General features: G+C 42.8%; 1 protein-coding gene across 2 annotated transcripts in view; it reads right to left on the bottom strand.

The window, feature by feature from the left end:
* Nucleotides 1-20974, bottom strand: part of PLCL2 (phospholipase C like 2) — a 186622-nt gene that overhangs the window by 36356 nt on the left and 129292 nt on the right. For both annotated transcript variants that reach the window (XM_066245712.1, XM_066245711.1), the window contains exon 5: nucleotides 8908-8983. In XM_066245712.1, coding sequence (XP_066101809.1) covers nucleotides 8908-8983 — 76 coding nt within the window. The remainder of the gene's footprint in view (nucleotides 1-8907; nucleotides 8984-20974) is intronic.

Raw genomic sequence — 20974 nt, forward strand, 5'->3', positions numbered from 1 at the left:
TGGAAGCAGGATGGGGTGCTGGGTACAGAAGGCGGTAGGGGGGTGGGGAGACAGTGGGTTTCTGGAGACTCGCGGCTTATTTTAAAGTTTTGCTCTGAGTTGGCCTAGTTGTCACCTTTGTGACCATTCCTTCTACTGTCCTTTACCAGTGATGAAGGTTCCTTTTGGGGATATCATAGGGGAAAACAGGTTGGCCAGCCACTGAAGACCTCATACTTCTGGGCTTCCCTGACTGTGTATTACTCAAAGCACCCAGGAGAACAGGAAGGACGCTGAGGGCTCCAAAGGCACTCTGGGAGTCTGACTCAGCCTCGTCTGTGTGCCCCCAGGGGGCAACCCTGGCACCTTCAAAGCCAGGTATTAGCTTTCTGCTTCGAAACTCACGCTGATGGGTTTGCAATTAATGTATCCAGTGCCACTGTATGGGATTACTTCTTTAACCTGGTAATCTTTTTAAGTAACTGTAATGAAGCCATTCCAAAAAGTAGACTATCAATCTTAGGTCATTATTTTAGAACCCATAGGGCCGGCAGGGAATCATAATTCCATGACACTTAGAAGGAGGAAAATCAGACAGAGAAGAGTTAAGTGACTAACCTAATATCACACAACAAGAACACAGACAGGGGGCACAAGAACATGGGTCTCCGGACCCCCAAGGAAGAACTTCCTGCTTCCGAAAAACAGAGCTGAGAAACATCCTGACATAAATAAAAACAAAAGTCACAGGCTCCCAGATTTTCTTCTGTAAACATTTTCAAACAGAACAGCTGTGAAGCGCTTTCAGCATGAATCTGCCAGGTGATTTAATGTTTGCCCTGTTGGGCAAGGTAACGATGTGAGCAGACCAAGTGATAGGGGGTGACAGGTTACTTAGGTGGTATTGGCAGCTCCCCAAAACACACTGAGATCCAAGGAGTTTGCAGAATAAAAAAGACCTCTGAGCAATCAAATCTGGGTCACAGAGGTCGGGCCTGACAGTCTCTTCTCCCCAGACGGGAGTGCGCCAGGCTCTCATCCGCTTCTCAGTGAGGATCAATCTATCCCACGTGATCACAGGGGAAGGCCAACTGTTCGGCGGACTAGAAACAGTAAATTAGAAAAGAAAAAAACAAGTGGAGGACAAAAAGGCCGGCAGAAACTCAGTACAAATTAGCAGTAGGAAGTGAAATTTGAACGAGATAGAATGTAACCATTAACCTTGGAAACGGGGTCTGAACAGACAGAGCAAGGCCGCTCGCTGAGTGTGCAGGTGCCGGGTCCTCCAGAAGGACCGGCTCCCGGGGAAATGACCGCGTTCGACAGCAGAATGACAACAGGTGCCTCTCAAGATGGCCCCCAGTCACCAAAAGCTCAGATTAGTTTTGGCAAAGCAAATTCAAGAAAGCAGGGATGTATAGAATCCATTATAGAAAAAGCCTTATTAAACTGGTCGAAATGAAGGGTAATTAAAGCGTTCATTATTTGGAGAATTACCTTACATCCCACTTTACTCAGTGAGGATGCTTCCCTGCTATGCATAAGCCTAACTGAGAGCTGTTAGAAAGGACTCTTCTATTTAAATAGGTGTGGGGTGGGCTGGGTTTTCCTTCATTTAGAGCAGTGGTTCTCAAACTTTTTGAAGTCCGGGCGCATTTAAAATCCTACAAATAACTGTAGGCGTGCTATATACAAATTTCTGAGAAATATGTTATAATTAAGTCAAATATTAAAGAAAAAATATAAAGTCCAAGTGTGCTTTTATGGTAATTAAACAAAATAAATGACAAAATTAAATTTATTCTGACATTAAAAAACATTTTTGTTACATTTTTTGAGTTATGCTTTTTAGAATTTGTAAAAAAGCAGTTAAAAATAAACGACAAAAAGCTATCTTTATATATATATAAATACATTCTTAGTAAGATTTAGTAAATTTGGCAGGTCCTAGTGTGTTTATAAGAAACATGAGCCTGATGTGTCCTAGCGATTTCTTCAATGTTTTGGCATATATTTAAAGGCAAACTCTCATTTTCTCGTCAATGCATTGAAGAATTCCTCTCTTTTTACTCTTAATTGTGTTGAGGGTAGAAAAATCCTAATTCACATAAATAGGATGTTGAAAATTGTAGTAAAATGTTCAAAGCTTTTTTAGATATTGCCACATATTCTTCTTTTATAGAAATCCAAAAGGCTTCAAGAGACAATTCCTTTTGTTTAATCATCAATCCACAATCAGTGGATATAGCTGCCAGTTCTTCTGTTAATGTTAAACCAAAATCACTTGAAGCTTCCATGAATGGGTTTCTAATCCAATCCTATTGTTCAGTGTTAAGTGATGGGAAATGCTATAAATTAAATTCTGCCCGTCAGCCTTCAAGTCCTATTTTATTTACACTTAACTTTTGCTCACTTCCAGAATCGATTCTTCAATATCACACTTCTTTTTGAGAAATCTATCCATTTTATTTGGGTGTACTGAACTACAAATAATATAATCACGTGTTAATAATAAATATAACAATGCCGTGGTAATAAAATGGTATAATAGAGTAACTATATTTATTTTTATATCTAGGCACATGCCATGAACCAGCGCAGCTAGTAATTCCAGGTCCTAAGTGGGAATGGTGTGAAATTAAGAAAATAAGGGGTTTGGAAGGCCCTTTAATTGCTGCTGGCAAGAACAAAGCGTGCCCAAAAACCGCATCTTGCTTTATTTATAGGACAGAGTGGGCCATTAGCAAATCAATGGTCTCTGATCACGTTTCCAAGGTAACCCAAGAATTTTACCAAGTTCAGAAAACCCCTACCATATATATCATCTTAACTTTACACCAAACAAAGGATAGAAGAAACTTGACTCCAGGTTTTCCAGGGAACATGGGGGGTAGTGTAAACAATCCAGCACCACAGCTTAACAGCCTTTTGCAACCTAATCAGGCAAGTGAGGTGGGAGGTTGGGCAGACTGTCAGCTTACAGCCAATTCCCCACACCTCTGTCCTACCAAAATCTAAACTCCAAATATCCTGTTGGTTTTTTGCTCCCCAACAGGCACATATTTCTCTGTAATACCTGGAAATCTTCTAGGGCACACCAGTGCGCCCTGGCGCACACTTTGAGAACCACTGGATTAGGGCTTGATCTTCCTTTAGTCATCTTGGCACTTATCCTGCCAGAAGAGGAACCAGGCTCATGCCCACCCAGGTACACAGAACAGCCTCTGGGCACTGGGCCTGCGCATGAAGCTGGGAGGCCAGCAGGGGTCTTTGGCAGTAGTTCACCTAACACCCAACACTGTCCCCAAGCCTTGTGGGTATGACCCACGTCTTCTCTGGGAACACCCCCAGTCAAGGAATCCTGAGGTAGCTTCTGTTTCCTTCCTTCCTTTTTTATTTTTAATTCAGTAATTTAATTTTATCAGAATTTTGTGTGCACATTAAAAAAATTTTTTTTTTCTCTTACAAGTAAGAAGAGCGGCGATAAAGACTTTGACAGACTCCCACATGAGCCGTGAGCCCCAACCGGATCCACTTGGCAACCCTAGTCTGGGACCATGCTCTTAACCAAGCTATTTTTAGCACCTGAGGTGAGGCCATGGAGCCTTTCTTAGGGCCCGGGCCACCTTGTTTAAACCACTGGAGCCATTGCTGTGGGAAAGAAAGAGAGAGAGAGAAGGAGGAGGGGGAGGAGTAGAGAAGCAGATGGCTACCTCTCCTGTGTGCTCTGACTGGGAACTGAACCCAGGACATCCACACACCAGATCAACGCTCTACCACTGGGTCATCCGGCCAAAGCCGAATGAACATAGTTTTAAAGAGCCAAATAATTGTCCTATTTTTCCCTCTTTGGAAGCATTAGCTGATTTTTGTGTTTCCATTTTTAGTATTTATGTCAACATTTCTAAGTAACATGCTTATATATTTTTTTCAAATATTACCTATGAAACTCCCCTATGAAGGGAGAAAATCTGGCTATTTTTAACCTGCCTACTACCAAACACAGGTAGTGTTCTTGGCCATCTGGGGTCTCAATTATTTTTTTCTAGTTGAATTTATTGGGATGACACTGGTTCACAAAACCATATTTGTTACAAGTGTACGACTCAATAAAACACCATCTGCACACTGCATTATGCTTCTTCCACCCCAAGCAAAGTCTCCTTCTGTCCCGTACCCCTCCCCCACCCTCCGCCCACCTCTTCCTAGCCCTCACCCCTCTTTCCCGGGCCATCGCCACACTGTTGTTTGCGTCTGTGGATTACGTATCTATGTTTTTTGGCTAATCCCTTCTCATTGTTACTTAACCCAGCTTTGGGACAACTTCCTCTTTCCCCTGCCTTTACTCTAACTCCCAGAGGCCCCTGGTGCCCCTGAGCTGGTGGCGGGGGTGGGGGCGGGGGTCTGCAGTGTAAATCAGATTGCTTGTCAGGTCCCTGCCGCCCGCGTTGGGCTCACGGCGCTCCAGTCAGCCAAGCCAATCATCACTTGGTCAGCTGTTTTTTAGTTTCCAAACTTTTGTGGCTCCCATTTTTTTTGTTTGTTTTTTTGTTTTTTGTCCTTACAGGTTTATGCCTTAAAACAAAAAATGAAACACTGTCATTTCAATGAGGCTCAGAAGGGAGTGCAGATTACACGCATGTGTTGGCTCACCATCTTTGACAGGGAGGCATGTCATCAGTTTCTTTCTTTTCCAGAGAACAAATTATTTTCCATTTAGATTCACCTGATAAAAACATCCAACTCACTGAACCAAAGCAGTCTCAGTTTCTTTCTTGATCATCTTCTTATCTTTTACAGAACAGATCAATAAAGCAGCTATGAAGAAAATTAAAATTCAATGACTGCTTTTTTGATGAGAGAGAGAGAGAGAGATTAGAAAGCGGAAAAGACTTTCTCTTGAAAGAACCTGACATCAATTTTTATAAACTTTTTTAAAAAGAACTTTTCTGAAGCTTCTCCTGCAGATTCCTCGTTGGCTCCCCTGCACATGTGCCTTACTAATCACCTACTTTACTGTTTTTTGGGAGAACAAGCATTTGTTAGATTTAGAATCAGTGTCTGAGTGTATTCAGCTATGCTCATGAGTTTGTACATACTCATGATTGTATGGCCACGCCACTTACTCTTACCCATCTTCCTCACTCATGTGGCAGCCCCGACCCCCTCATTCACGTCCCCCCCCCCTCCCGCTCTCACACTTAATTAGCCCCCTGTACTGGCGCTCCTGACCGCTGAACACACACGCCCACACTCCAGCCCCTGTCCTTGTCTGCATACGAGGCTGGTGTGTTCCTGTGGCAGGGAGGACTTCCTTGTCTACCTTCTCAGTGGAAACCACTCCTCTCTCTCAGAACTCCTCCAAATGCCACTGCTTTCAGTATTATCTGAGAAGAAGTAGGGCCCTTCCCTCTTTCCAAGGTCAAGTGTTGCATGACTTGGGATTTCATTCCTGCCCTCCTCACTTCCTGCATCCTTCAGCCCTGTCTCATCTTCCAAAGTCTTCCTCTTCACCTCACCGTTGGATCTCTCCTATTCCTAGGAACATGGTTTTCTCATTAAGATGTTCCTTTAAGCCTCTGACCCTCGGTGCTGCCACAATCTCTTCCTCAAACAGACAGCTGCAGAGGCTTCCCCAGCTGCCCACCACCTGCTTGTTCCCTCTGCCCTCCCTGTGGCCCGTCCCTTTGGGCCACCTGCCCGCAGGGTCCTCGCGTTCCTGGGCTGGAGGTCTCCACTTCTCTGCCTTCCTCTCCTGCCTCCTCCCTCTTCTCAGAAACAACATCAGCACTTTTCTATCTCCAAAAAAACAACTACACAGCTAGAGTCTGAACCTGTCCAAACTGGGGGCACATTTTAACACGTGACTGCAGGTGGGAGTGTATGTAACTCCTTTTTACATAAATGTCGAAAAGAAGGTTTATCTAATAAGAATATGAACTAGTGTTTTAAAAGTTTGATATACTTCTAACACACTCTCTTCCAGCACTTCGGTGACCTATATCTTCATTTTGTCATTGCAAGATTAGTTCTGTAAGCAGAATGGCAATTACTTATCAAACGTAAAACCTTATGCAAATGCTTTAAAGCCAAATACAAATTAGCAACTCTTCATATGACTAATGACTATATGCCCTTCCGATAACTGTAAACATGAGAGACAAAAGATCAAGGGACCCTAAAATAAGCCCTTGGAATAATAGAAGGGCTGTGTAGGCGTTCAACAGTAACTGTGAAACCAAAAGATAATCATTACAGCTGTGGAACATACATCCGATAGAATACTTACTCAGCCACAAGAAAAGATGAAATACTGCCATTTATGACAACATGGATGGAACTTGAGAATTTTATACTAAGTGAAAAAGGTCACTCAGAAAACATTTAAGCACTATATGGTTGTACTCATATGTGGGATACAAAACAGAAACGCCACAGACAACAGAGGGAAGGGTCAGGCAGTGGGAAAGGAAAAGGAGGCCAAACACACGGTGACGGAAGATGATCTGACTTCGGGCGGTAGGCACACAATGCAGGCACAGCTTCTGTGTCACAGACTTGTGCACTTGAAACTGATATAATCTTATTAACTGGTGGCACCTCAATAAATTTAATTAAAAATAAAGTAAGAGATAATCATTATATGCTTCTAAAGATCCTTAAACCCAGAGCAACACAAACCATTATCCAGTGGTTATTCTTTGAGTTGCCCCTCCCGTACAAAAACCTTTAACGGACAAGACTCTTCCGTTTTTTAAATACAAGCAAAGATATCCATTATTGAAACCAAATAGAAGAACCACGTTGCATTATGTTAGAAATTATCAAACTTCATAAACCAATAAAGTTGAAAAGAAGTGACAAATTGTTCAATTAAACAGTTATTTTTTTCTGATAAATGTAGTTTCAAATTCGAATAGACCACAATTATCATAGCGATACACACATTTGATAGAATCGAGTACTTAAATCACAGTTAATATTTGAGCAGAATGTTAGGACAGATGTCATGGGTAAAATCCAAAGAGCAACTCAATATGCAAAGCAGGTGCCATAGGGAGGTTACCATCCTGTCTGGAAGATGGAATACATTAATAAGCTATACAATAACTGAAGAAGCTCTATCAGCTGAACAAAACACTGTCCATGTGAGAAGGGCTGAACAGAGCGGTTAGGTAATGTAAATCCTGGAATCGTAAAAGGTCTCCTGGAAGACTGCTGAGACAGAAGGAAGAGAAGTACAGACTGGCAGAGAGGAGGGAGAGAGAGGTCTTACCAGAGGGATGGCATGTGAAGATCCGGCTAAGTAGAAACACACTTAGTCGAAAAGGACAAGGACAGCCCAAAGGCCAGGCTGGACGAACACATCACTTCCTTTCCTTCCTCACTGCTCCCAACGGCCTCCTAATCAGGTTCTGCCCACAAACACACTCTGCACACTGCTATTCCGGCCACCAGCTAACACTCAGTCTCTCTCCCGTTCTGTTATAAAAAACAACGGCTCCCGCTGCCTCGCAAACTGAGTGCAGACTCCCGAGTAACGCACAGGAAGTTCTCAACACATTCAACTGTGTGTGAGGGCTGTCACATCTCCCGTTAAACTGGAAGGCTCTAGAAGGCAAAAGTCAATCTTGTTTATTTTTTGATAAGCAAGTACCTCTCACTAGTACCTTATGCACAGTAGAAGATCAAAGCATATTTATTAAATGAGCAGATGACTTAATCAATAAAATTTGTATCACATTGTCAAAATGTGTGGACCGGTGAGTAGGTGACCCTGTGTGAGAAGTTGGGAGTTTAGATCTGACACAACAGACTCTCTAGCAAGCTGCTGGATGATTCTGTGTAGGGTCGTGACATGATAAAAATGCTGTTTGAGGTCAGCTGTTTTCCTTGTGGTTGCAGGGAATATTACCCCAGAAGTAGAAAGATCACTTTGCTGATAATGTTTTGCTAACAAAATGAGGAAAAGAAGATGAGGATTTTTGTCTGTTCATTAGTCACTAATGCGTATTCCTTCAGACAATACCAAAAAAAGAAAGAAACTGTCATACGTATCCTTCATCTTCAATCTATTTTAAATGAGTTCTGATTTTTTCTTTGCAGGCTAGGTAATAGTTATAGTGTCCTGATTTTAAAGAACAGCCACCAAAAAACCTTAGAAATTATGGACAGATATTCTTGCTAATGAAGTAATCCACTTGTTAGAATCCACTTCTATTAGAATCTATTAGAAGTAATCCACTTCTATTAGAATCTTCCTAATCACATTCAAACAAATCTGTAAAGTGAAAGAACTCCATCCTGTCTGTTCTTATTGCAATATACTTATTGCAAAATATTTGACTTTTTGGTTTTATCACAGCTAAAATTAATTAGGTGGTCTTTATGTAGTAGAATTTTATAATCTAGTATATAACATTTGGATGTTAAATTAATGAATTCATCAGCATTTGAAAATGTCAGTACATTAAAAAGTGTTAAGAGGTTGCAACTGGTGCCCATTCTTCTAAGAACTCATTCCTTCTCTGCTCAAGCCTCACCCATCCTACCATGTGCCAACAAGTCATGGATGGCAGGAGGGGGGTTGGCAGCAAAGAATACACTGAGGAAGAGGTTGGTACAGAGTTCCTTAATCTAGGCTGCTCATTAGAAAAAACCGAGAGCTTTCAACAGCTATGAATTCTTAAGCCATGCTCCAGACCAATGTCAATATATTTTAAAAGCCACGCTCAACTCCCTACCCCATCCCATCCCCACCGGATTCTAAGGCTTGAGAACCAGGGAATTCGTATTTTCTTTAGCCATGGAAAGATAATTTTGATATCTGATTTTCTTAATGTAGTAGCAAAAGGATGGAGTAGTTTGGAGGCAAAAATGTCTGATGCTACTAATTTTATTTTAAAGAAAAGACAGACTTGCACTCACCTGCCTTCTGACAATGCACGATCTTCTCATACACAGCGTCTGCATTTTCAATCAGGGTCTTGAGGGACTGGATCATCTGCAGAGGGAAACATCCAGACACGAGGTTACAGGGACACACCAGTCTGCACACGTGCACGAGGTTCTTCCCCTGAAACCAGGCTGAGGCTCTTTTATCTGACTTCCCACTACTCACGTTCAAACGTGTCTATGAAAAATGATAAAATCATGCATCACTACAAAATGCTTTAAACAACACTGAGTGTCAAGTTTCAGGTACAATTAAGTTTGAACAACACTGAATTTGAACCATGAGCCAGTACTGAACTGAGTTCATTTCAGTGTACAAACAAATATGTACACAATGTTTTAAATCGTATTTCCAATCATTCATTTGAACAAAATCGTCAACTTCATCCTACAGACAGCTTCAATACCTACACACCGTAGCCATTTCAGCCAAACTGCTTCCTCTTCTGAAGACTAGTTTAAAACTTATGAGGATCAATGAGCAGCTTTTATTTGATGCATTCATGAATGGTATGATATTTTTAATGTTCCTATCAATGATTTAAAAATATTCAATGTTGAATTCTTGTTCCAAATTTCATGTGCTTGTTTTAAGAACCAAGCTTGAATAAGGAAAAGTATAAGAGCACAGACGATCAATTATTTTAATTACCAAAATGTTGGGGAAAGATCTGTGTGAAGCAATTGTTCTGACTCTAAACTTACCATGAAATGAGACAGCCAAATTCAGCTTTGCTGGTTCAAATGGGTCCAATTATTGAGGCTTCCTTAAGTGTAGCTTCTTTTTGTATTTTAATGTCCAAATATTTTGCATTATATTATTACTGATCTATTTTATGTGACCATTCTAAATAACAAACACCAATCCAACAATTCTTCAAATCTTTAAATTCTGCCTTGCTTTTCTTTATAGTATTTATTCCTGGCTGTCATGGTAATTATTTTATAGAAACTAAATATACATAGGTGGGGTTATTTGTATAACTCAACACCATATTTTGATTAGCTACATTCATTTAAACTAAAGTATAATCAACATGCCTCTTAAGAAGTACACCATGTTCTTATTGAGTCACACAGCATTTATCAACTTCTATTGTTCTGGGAAAATTATAGTAAATACCCAAAGGTTTGAAGGCCAAAGCAGGAGTTCATTGATGTCTTTGCTCCTTTTTCATGGGACATCTGCTATAGGCAGCCCTTGAGTAGGAGCTGGGGACACAGTAGTGTACAGGGTGTAGCCCGTCTTCAAGTTCATAGCTTAGTGGTGGCGCTTGTACTTTGGGATTCAGTGTTTTTACATTCATTCTTCAAGATCTGAATCATTCCTGTAAATTAAAATATTCTAGCTTACAGCTTGACATATTGAATAGGCAGTGATAAAAATGAATAGATAAGAACTCAATTATACTGATATAGTCGTTTGTACTATTACATAATTCACACACTAAAAAGGTTCATCTCGTCATCGGTAACCTTTTTCAGCTTTGATGTCAAGCCAGATGAGAGCCATGAAGAAGCAAAGACGTCTTCAAGTAAGGATGGTGGCTGTCACAGCTCAGGATCAAAGAACTGGCTAACGGTGTCCCCCTCATGCAAGCAGAAACAAAGAGGGGGGGAATACAAGTGACAAAATCAACCCGGTCACGAGACAACGGGCAGGACAGGAGCAGTAACGGAAGGAATGGAGGAAAACCAAACAGCAGCATTAAGCACAGGCTCATACATATGGACAACTGTGTGGGGGAAAGGTGTTCAAAACAGATTTGTAGGAATATGCTATGAAAATAAGCAGTTAGAATAATAATTAAGAGACAGTGAGGTGCCCTAGGGCGAGAGCCCTGAGCAGACTAGAGCCCAGGGCCTCTCTGACCCACACTAGACACAGTGTGTGCTGGAAACAGCAAAGCAGCAGGATAAGATTCAGCAACAAGAACTCTTTAGGCTCTCAGAACAGAGATGAGAAGTCAGCATGTTCTTTGCACTTTACTTCACCCTCTGAAAACTTCTTTCTGTTTCCTTAAGTTATTTGTACTGGCTAATAAACATGTGAGTAAGACGCTGCAGTCCTTTGGTCTGCGGACCGGGACTGTTGCCTCCTCTCGGCCCCTTGGAGCATTTCATTTGGTCTCCAATAGTTCAGTGTCGCTGCAACACAGATTCACACTGGGCGCAGTGCAGGGGCAGGAAGAGCACAGATTTTTACAAGTTCAAATCCTGGTTCTGCTATTCATTAGCTTTGTCATCTAGGACAAGATTTAATATATCATGGAGCCATAATTTCTACGTGTGAAATGAGTGTGATAAGAGACATGACCATCATACTGTTGCGAAGATTAAATGAAAGGATGCATGGACCTGTCACAATGGACACAACTGTGATTAGTTGATGCCACAATGGACTCCTCATTCATCCAGGGGCCTGATAGAGCATTTTCTGGTAGCCCAAAATTAGCTGCACCAGTATGACTTCCTTTCCTATGTTCCCTGGCCATGTTTCGAGCAACCATCACTAATTTCAGTTTTATTTGAAAAGCCTGGTGTGATGAAGGTCAGAGAAACAATAAACTGCATTATTATTCTTGAAAGGCTCTTCCAGTTCAAACTGTCACAAAGGTTACATAGTTATGCACCTTTTAGCTGTAAAATACATACAAGGCTTAAGAAATGCACATCTATCTCTAGAGTAGTGTTTTTCAACCAGTGTGCCGCGGCACACTAGTGAGCCATGAAATATGGTCAGGTGTGCCGTGGGGAAATTAAACATGGGTCCCCAAACTACGGCCAGGCCAGCGTGCAGGATACGGCCCGCGGAGGCTATTTATCCGGCCTGCCGCCAGCCACCTCCATCCGAACATAAACATTCCCTCCAGCTATCAGCGACAGGAAGAGTGGAGGCACAGGGAACGATCACTGACCAATCACCTTCTAGGATTCATCCTGACCATTAGCGATGAACCAATTGTAGGCCGCCTGTCATCCACACCCAGGAAGGTCCCCCGCTTGGTCTGCCACGCACTTGTCATTGTGTGGCCGCGCCGAGTAGTTGAAGCTGCTACTCCTCCCCATGGTCCCGATTTCTAATCCTGGTCAGGACTGGAGGTAAGTGTTGCCACCACTAGATGAAGCCTCAGCCTCAGCTGGTTATGTCTATCCTGATGATGTATATAGATATTTGACCTTTTTCTTTTTAAAAGAGGCCCCCCGCAGAGAGTGATATACAATGCATCACAATGTTATCTAACTTTAAAGCTAAAGTTTGCTGATCTTCCTTTGGGCAGGTTTTGGTTATCTGTTGCCAAGGAGTTCCCCATTCTGGCCAACAAAGCTATTTTGACATTGCTCCCGTTTTCAACCACATATCTATGTGAGCTGAGCTTCTCAAGCTTGACTGCGATAAAAACTAAAAACAGAGAGAGACTGAGAACTGTTGAGGAAGAGCTTCGTTTGTGTCTTTCTACCATTCCTGCCAGGATATCCCTTTTGTGTTCATTGAAACAGGCCCAGGTTTCACACTAAGTGAGTATAAATACATTTAGAAACTATATTATTAACTCTATGTATAATATGTACTGTGTTAGAGTGTCATTTTGTGTCATTTTGGTAGGTGGTGTGCCCCAGGATTTTGTAAATGTAAAAAATGTGCCGCGGCTCAAAAAAGGTTGAAAATCACTGCTCTAGAGCATTGGCTAGGCATGTGGAAGTCCCAGGTTCTATTCTCAGTCAGGGCACACAAGAGAAGCACCCATCTGCTTCTCCACCCTTCCCCCTCTCTATCTCTCTCTTTCCGTCCTGCAGCCAAGGCTCCATTGGAGCAAAGTTGGCCCAGGCACTGAGGATGGCTCCATGGCCTCGGCCTCAGGTGCAAATGGCCCTGGTTGCAGCGGAGCAATGCCCCAGAGGGGCCGAGCATTGCCCCCTGGTGAGCATGCCAGGTGGATCCTGGTCGGGTGCATGTGGGAGTCTGTCTGCACCCCCCCCCCCCCAGTTTCTCACTTTGGAAAAAAAAGAAATGCACATCTATCTCAAGGGGCTGGAGCGAGATGCTCACAGGCCTCCTGTGTTCTCTAATACTTGGAGATCAGTCCTTTGCTCTTGGGACAATCATCTTCTGAGATCCTCTAAGTGGGACCCTGAGCTAAGTGCCAAGAATAAATAAAGAAGAGTTGCTGACCCAAGACTCTGAGCAGACAACAATCACGATAACATGCAGCATTGTCATTGTAGCCCACGTGCTATTGAGTGTGACAGCCATTGCAGTTTGGTGGGATATTTAATGGCAGTGTCCTGGTGTCCATGGTGATGTTCCTTTTGTGGCTTAGACTTCAATACAAAAGTCCTTCTCCCAATAGTGGGGGTGAAAAATGTGCCCCCCTCTGCCCTTACTTAGAGCAGTATATAAAATATGAAGGTGGCTAATATACCAGGGAGAAGAATGCAAACACAGAGAAAGGCCAGTCCTCTCTGGTCTGTAAGTAAACAGCAGCCGGTATTTGCAGACTGTGTTGGACGGGAATGCCAGAAGGAGCCGGCTCACCAGAAAGCAGGCACACACGGCTAGCAGAGCGCCGACAAGGCAGGAAGAAAACACATCCAGACCTCAGCAGAGATGAATCACTTTGCCACACCACTTATTAAATGCTTTCACCACTTCCTCTGGGAGGAGGAATTGCCAATTTGTATCTTTTTATAGTTTTAGGGTATATATTTACAGTTAGGGTGCACACTTATAATTAAATTAACATATGGCAGTTTGTAGTTCCTGTCCATAGCATGAGTTCAGTAATTCTCAACTCTTGCTGTATTTGCCTAAGTTCTTCTCGAGTGAAAGAGCCCCTCTAGGTATTCCTAAGGAAGCTCTCTGGACTGGGAGCCCCCTCCTATACAAGCACTGGGTTGAGGGCCCAGCGGGCTGAGAGACGGGGCCAGCCAGTGGCTTTCCTGCCTGCCAGCTGGCTCATGTCTTGTTTCATTCAGCTGACAACCATGACAATGTGGAGCAGCACATGGCGCTGAGGACACAGCAGGGACATGATGGGGGTGCCATTAGATCTAGTGGGGACCAACCTCTGTCTGGGTCTGCTACTTTATAACAAGTTGTGGTTATAAATAGTACAAGTGTTGGTTGAATGAATCAAAACGAAAGTAATTCAATGCCTCTTCTGCATCAGGAACATACTTGCTGCATTCTATTTCATTTAATGCTCACAGAATCCACGTGAAGTGGGTATTTAGGGTACTAGTTTTACAGGTGTGAACACTGAAGACCTGGGAGTTAAGTAACTTTCCCAAGGTCATTTGTTATTATGGACAAAGGGACCGGAATGAATAAGCAATGGAACTGGTATTCCGTTTGACCTCAAAGCCCCTGCTCTTCCAGAGCACTGAGATAGATCTTGACACATGAGTGGCGACTGCACCAGAAGAGGAAAGGCACTCCAACCGGAAAGATGTGCAAAAGGAAATTTAGTTAAATTCTGATAGGTACTGTGGACCCTGAGATAGAAGGGTTCCTGGTAACGAATTGGGATCAAATTTTAAAAATAGCCTAGCAGCCATTTCTACACAGGCGCCTCTCACACAAACTGCACTTCAGGGAAGGGAAGAGCCTGCACTAAGCTGCCTGCCTCCTGCACTGAACTGCCTGCTTGCAGTACACTTCTGCCATCTGAGCCAGCCCTTAAAGGAGTTCCTGGAATTTTATTTCAACCAATAGGAGTGAGGCTTTCCCTAGCGCAGGGGTCTTAAACTCGTGGCCCGCGGGCCGCATGCGGCCCGCCAAACAATTTTGTGCAGCCCGCAGACTAATCCACGAAGTTCAAAATATTTTGGATAAAATTAAGTAAGCCTAGGGGCCTACTTGTATTTTTCATTTCTCTAGCATCCTAGCTAGATATTAGCTTAGTTAACAGCAGTTGTGATGCGAACTACAGTTTCTGGTCATTTTGTGACACTGAGTAAACTGCATGTACGATTGTGCTTGTTGTACTAATTTTTTTTTTTGTTTTCAACTGCAGTGAGAAAAGGGTTGCGTAACAGTTGCCTTTTGTAGACCTAGTGCGGCCCGCCGAACGGCTGTGATCTTGCTCTGCGGCCCACGTGCTGAGTTGAGTTTGAGACCCCTGGCCTAGCGTATTGGAGCTGTGTAGTTAGATCCCCCATCAACATCTTCACTGACCAATCAGAGCACCTTCATTCTGACCAATCAGGAGAGTGCCTTTTGGACCATACACACTGCAAGAATTTGGAGTCCTCATTTGCATGAAGGTCCAGGGATGGGGACTTCTGACTTTATAAGTCAATTATAAATGGAATGTGGAGCTCAATTTCCCTTTCCATCAAAGACTAATGACTGCATTTCCTCTGCTGGAGCTGAAACACTGAAGATGTCTCACCAGAGCAGAGTGGAGCAGAGCTGTCTAGCCAGAGAGGGGCCTGGCTCCAGGGCTTCCCAACAGCCATGCTATTCCCACAGCCCGCATGCTGTGATTGAGCACAACTGAGCTGTTTGCAACGAATAAAGTTGCCTTCTTCATCACATCCCCAAATTGGGGATTCCTATTAGCACTGAATTTGGCACCAATGACCATGGGTTGACAGCTTCACGGTATGCTAGGATCTTCTTAACTACTGATATTGACCCAGAACTGTTTTTTTTAACTATTATTCCTATGAAGCACTTTGGGAAAACATTTTTAAAAAATGACAATAAGGAATGTATTTGGCTCCACTTAACAATTCGTTATTATAGCAGAGAAATAATTTATATTTAATGTGAAACTACAAGAAAAAGCACCTCACACTAGACAAAAGCAGACATGTGAAGAGGAACATCAAGGGATGAGTCAAAGGGAAAACTTTTAAGTTATCTTACTTCTTTGCACATATTACATTAAGATGTCAATACAATGCAAGGCTCATTAGTGTGGTTGGTTTTATAAGCAGGATTTGCATTAATGCAAATACCTTAATTTCATCACTCTCCTTCAGATGATTAGGTAGGAGCCTCGGCACTGCCTTCGGACACACTGCTGCTAGCCTCAGTCACTCAGTACGTGGACACTGCTTATTAAGTTCAAGATGCTGTTATACAGCTGTCACTGATGGAGTTTATATTATTGCCTGGTTACCAGTACATCCTAAATTTCAGGAAGTAAAGGCAAAGTAAAAACTCAAATTCATATTTTATTAAGCTGGAAAGAAACCAGAAATGCCTTTTATGAGAATACTCTGTTTTGAAAATAACTCCGAAAGTTAGTGTAAGGCAAACTTTTCTGTTTATAGGTGTTACAAGAAGGACAATTCCTATATCAATATATTTCACATTATTGGATTTCTATTGACTGCTTCTTTATTTTCTCTTTTGAAATCTGCCTATCAATTTGAAAAATTCTGTTTTCAGAATAAGCAAGTCTAAGGTTTTATGTAAGAATGTTAGGTTTGATTTTGGACAACACACCAAGTCTCCTTTCATTCTAAGAATATAGATTTTGATAACTATAAAAGTAATTTGTCAATAATTTAAGTCCTTTGGTAAAAAAAAATTAATAATATCAGTAATAACATCTTCTAAATTCTATATATTTTTCCCTTTGACCCTCAGTTTCAGATAAAAGATGCCCTTTCCTTAAGATCTTCCTTTGCCTATCCCTATCTTAACACATGGACGCTGCGCTCCTTCGGTTGTAGCTGTTTCTAGTGAACTTACAGAGTCTGAGACATACTGAGGTTGTTAGAAAAGGGAACAGTTAGATGGCAAAAAAGGTTTGTTCTTTTGCACAGGTTCTGTGACTGGGGCACACATAAAAAATTCCTCACTCAAATAATTGAGCACCCTTCTCAAACTTTCCAATGGATTTAGAGAAACGGTATACCTAGTCCTCGCTGCACACCCCCAGAGTGCTAGGTCTGTCTTGGAGGTCTGTGGTAGGCCTTGGCTGACTGAATGGCCAGCTGGCAGGCTGGCGGGAATGGCTTCAGGAACCACCGAGCTCAGGAAAGACCCTGGGAGGACCAGCCGGACTTGCCTCTCAGGACTCCAGGGGTGAACAACAAAACAGCAAATGTGAATCAAGGATTGCAGTCTTTGGAAGATGAACTAATTCAATCCAAAGAAGTATTCTATTCTACTGCTAATGAGAATGATCTTTGTGGCAGTCTCTAAGGCTCAATTAACTGGAGGATCGTCACCCAGCCCTGTGCCACACAGCCTTACAAAGTGAACTGGTTCACTAATGCTGAGAATGTGACAGAAAATAAGAGGAAAATTCCCTCAGGAATCTGTAAGCTGTGGTGCTTTTTTCTGTGCTCTTCAAAGTATCTCTCTGAGTTAACAACAGCACTTCTTTTTCAAACACTGCATAATTATTAATAAATGGGTGAAGAACTTAAGAATCAAATGCAGGAACACTGACATTCAGAGGTAACATTTTCTTTCACTAAACCTTCCAAGTACAGCAAATATCTCAAAGTTGAACTAATGGAAGAGAAACCATTTATAAAGCTATTATTGGAAAATATAACATAGCTTTTAATTCTTGAAAATAATAAAAAATCACACACTTGGACTGGGATATGACAGTTATACTGCCATGGGGGAGACTCAGCTTAGCTGCATGCTATAATTAAGCCCAGTCTCCCCCCCTACCCCCCCCCCCCCCCGCCCCGTCCCCAGCTCAGGCAGATGGAGGATTTCGGCCACATTCTGTGTGTGGGGGAGGGCAGGAAGCTAGCTACCATGCAGGGGCGGAGGTATGCCGTGTCATTAATAGCTGTGGTCATCATCCCTTCCAGTGAGGCCACTATGAAGACACTTTCTAAATAACAAACCGTTTCCCGAGTAACCTGTCTTAGCTTCCTCACGAAATCTCTCTTTCGCTTCCACATTTTCCACTATGCAAATTATAAAAAGTTCTAGAAAAAAACCTACACAGTAGCAAAATTCTAGAAAGAACCTAAAGCTCAGCCAGATTAAAAAGCCAGGTGTTCACAGGCGTAGAGAGGAGCACATGTGATTTGGGTGCCACCCCACATGGCACCCCACTGCGGGCACGAGGGCGGGGGCACGACACCAATCTGAAAATACCGTTAAGCTGTCGAGGCATTTCCCTTCCTGTTGGAGGAAAGGAGCAAAACATGTCCAATTTTTTTTTTTTTTTTTTTCTTTACAGAGATAGAGTCAGAGAGAGGGATAGAAAGGGACAGACAGACAGGAACGGAGAGATAAGAAGCATCAATCATTAGTTTTTTGTTGCGCATTGCGAAACCTTAGTTGTTCATTCATTGCTTTCTCATATGTGCCTTGACTGCGGGCCTTCAGCAGACCGAGTAACCCCTTGCCCGAGCCAGTGACCTTGGGTCCAAGCAGGTGAGTTTTTGCTCAAACCAGATGAGCCCATGCTCAAGCTGGCAACCTCGGGGTCTAGAACCTGGGTCCTTGGCATCCTAGTCTGATGCTCTACCCACTGCGCCACCGCCTGGTCAGGCGAAACACGTCCAATTTTAATGGGATACGGGAGGTACAGTTTTTAGCAGAAATGCTCGGTGATCAAAGTATGAACAAAGGGTGAGGGAAGACGTACAATAAAGGTGGAGGCCTGAAAGGGGGAGGGCTGCTACATGAGAGACACGGGGGTCTGAAGAGGGGTGAAAAGGGGGCCAGTGAGAAGCTGTGCAGGGAGAACCGGGCAGACGGAACAGGCCTGGGTGATTGACGGGCCGTGGGCACCGGCTGAAGAGCCAAAGACGTAGAGGGCACACTGACAGATAAGAAAAACCATAAGCCACCCAGCAGCTGGAAAGCATCTCACCATTTACAAAGAGCCTTTTAGTATGGTAACCACTTCAGGGTGTGCAGTCCACCTTAGATGAGCTGACCTGGTGGCAGCTTGGAGAAAAACCGTAAGTGACCAGAAGCTGTGTAAACGCATGGCTCCAGCAGTGGAAAAGGGGGAATTTTCTGCACCGAGGTTGCAGCTGAGATGAAACAAGGTCTCCATCTCTGAGGGAGGAACTTGAAAGATAACAGATTAAAACATCACAGCGGCGGCCCAGAATCAGTCCAATGAATAGGCGGAGAAAACCAGTGTAAGAGACAGAAGTGGTGTGAGGGGGAAGGAACGGAACAAGGATGTTAAACATTTACAGATGTGAGAGCTAGTGTCTACAAGGGGGTGGGTCTACAGTATTAGGAGCTCTGCATTTGGCCGTTTTGATAATTGCGGAGAATGTAATTGCAGTCCCAACAGTTCTGCTATAATGTGACGGCACGTGTTCCTAAAGACCAGGGCGCTGAAGAGAACAGGAAAATCCAGAGGGTTGGTGGAAATACAGGGTTAGGGACCCAACATTTAAAATTTTTGCACTGACACATTACACAAAGACAGGAACTACCTAAAAGTGACAGTACACAGTCCCGCATATGTTAAAGAGTTAAGGAATGCAAATGGCTACAATGAATGGAGCACTGGAACTTGAAAAAGACCTGAAATTTGCTTGTGGAAATGAGTTGTGGGAGGTGTTGCAGCTTGTGAAGTACTGTGAAGTGGGAGACAAGGGTGATCTGAGACCAGATGAAAAGTTGTAACAAGATGTGGACGGGCGCAGCTCCTAACACTGCTGGGGAACTGAAGCAGCGGGAGGTGTCGCAGGTGTGACTGTGGGCAGTCAGTTCGCCAAGGTGCAGTTTTCTGCGTTCCCTAGTGTTTCTTGTGGTCAAAACTGTGCACGAGCCAACACACAATGTGCCTTCGGCTAAAATGGTTCACGAACATGTCAATCATTCAAATAAATCCGCATTTTCAAAACAAGTGTTGTAGCAGAACTGACTATACAAGGGAAGGTATTTCGAAATCTTTCTGAATTTTTTTTTTCAAAGTCTCCTATGCAATTATATCGTGAAGTATAAACTCTCAGTTTCTATCATGTTCAACCTAAGTGTGGTTTTGGCATCATCTGCGCCTGCCTCAACACTGCACTCAACTATTTTAACAATCATTTCTTGCCAAAGAAGAGATGCCAAGTGCTATATAAATCTGGAGTGAATTATGAGTGACCCAGGGTCCACATTCAGGAAGCCAAGAATTCTCTAGCTTTTCAGTATGTTCTAACTTCTCATGAAGATCACTTCAGGGCTAGGGGGGTATGTACCTACAGGATGAATGTGGCTCTCTTGTTCCATAACTTGGACCTAAACACGGGTGCAATCTGAATCTCTTAGGCAATAAGTTTCAGATCAAATCCTGTTGAGTGACATCCCATCTCATCTATGGGTGTCTAGTTGAATTTTCACATGATAAAAAGCCTCCCCTACAACAATTAATGTCTCCAGCTATAATTTCTCACTCTAAATGAATATATCACCATATTTGCACACTTGGAAAGGGCTGCATCTCACAGGTTAAACTTTAAGTTTAATTAAACTACAATTTCTGAGGCGAATCACTGTGAAGAGATAAAGCTATTATGCTAATTATACAGAGTAATATAGCTTTCTCCTGTTCTCACTGAAATAACCATTTAAATTCAATATGAAAGTCACAAAAATAGTATCACGTGGTCAAAAACCCCAGCCTGCCCTAGGTCCATGCCCTCTATCACCTGCACCCAGGTCACGATGGATGGACAGGAAGCTTACACTTGCCGGTGTTTCTGAGAGGCACTTCCAGTGCTAGCCACTAGAAGTCCTTAGTAATACACACTTGTGAGGCTGGAGGAGAGGAGAACGGAGCAGAGATGGGAGAAAACACCACGAAGAGGAATTGGGGGTCAGAGGAGAACCCCATGGGCAGGAATAAAAGAAGAAAGGAAAGATGAAATCACAGAGGCAGAATGAAGAGGCATTAAGATGGTGAATGCACCCTGGCAATTTATCTTATCCAAAGATAAAATTTTAAATCAGATAAGAAATTTTGAATGGGGGTAAAACATGTTTATTTTATGCAGGTAATTGAATAAACTAGAAAGCCATGACCAAACCCTCATTCCCTCACATTTGGAAGGTAATCAGGATTTAGCATTACTAGAAGGTCTCCATATGTTC

The sequence above is a fragment of the Saccopteryx bilineata genome, chromosome 10, assembly GCF_036850765.1.
Source record: "Saccopteryx bilineata isolate mSacBil1 chromosome 10, mSacBil1_pri_phased_curated, whole genome shotgun sequence".
NCBI classification, from domain to species: Eukaryota; Metazoa; Chordata; class Mammalia; order Chiroptera; family Emballonuridae; genus Saccopteryx; species Saccopteryx bilineata.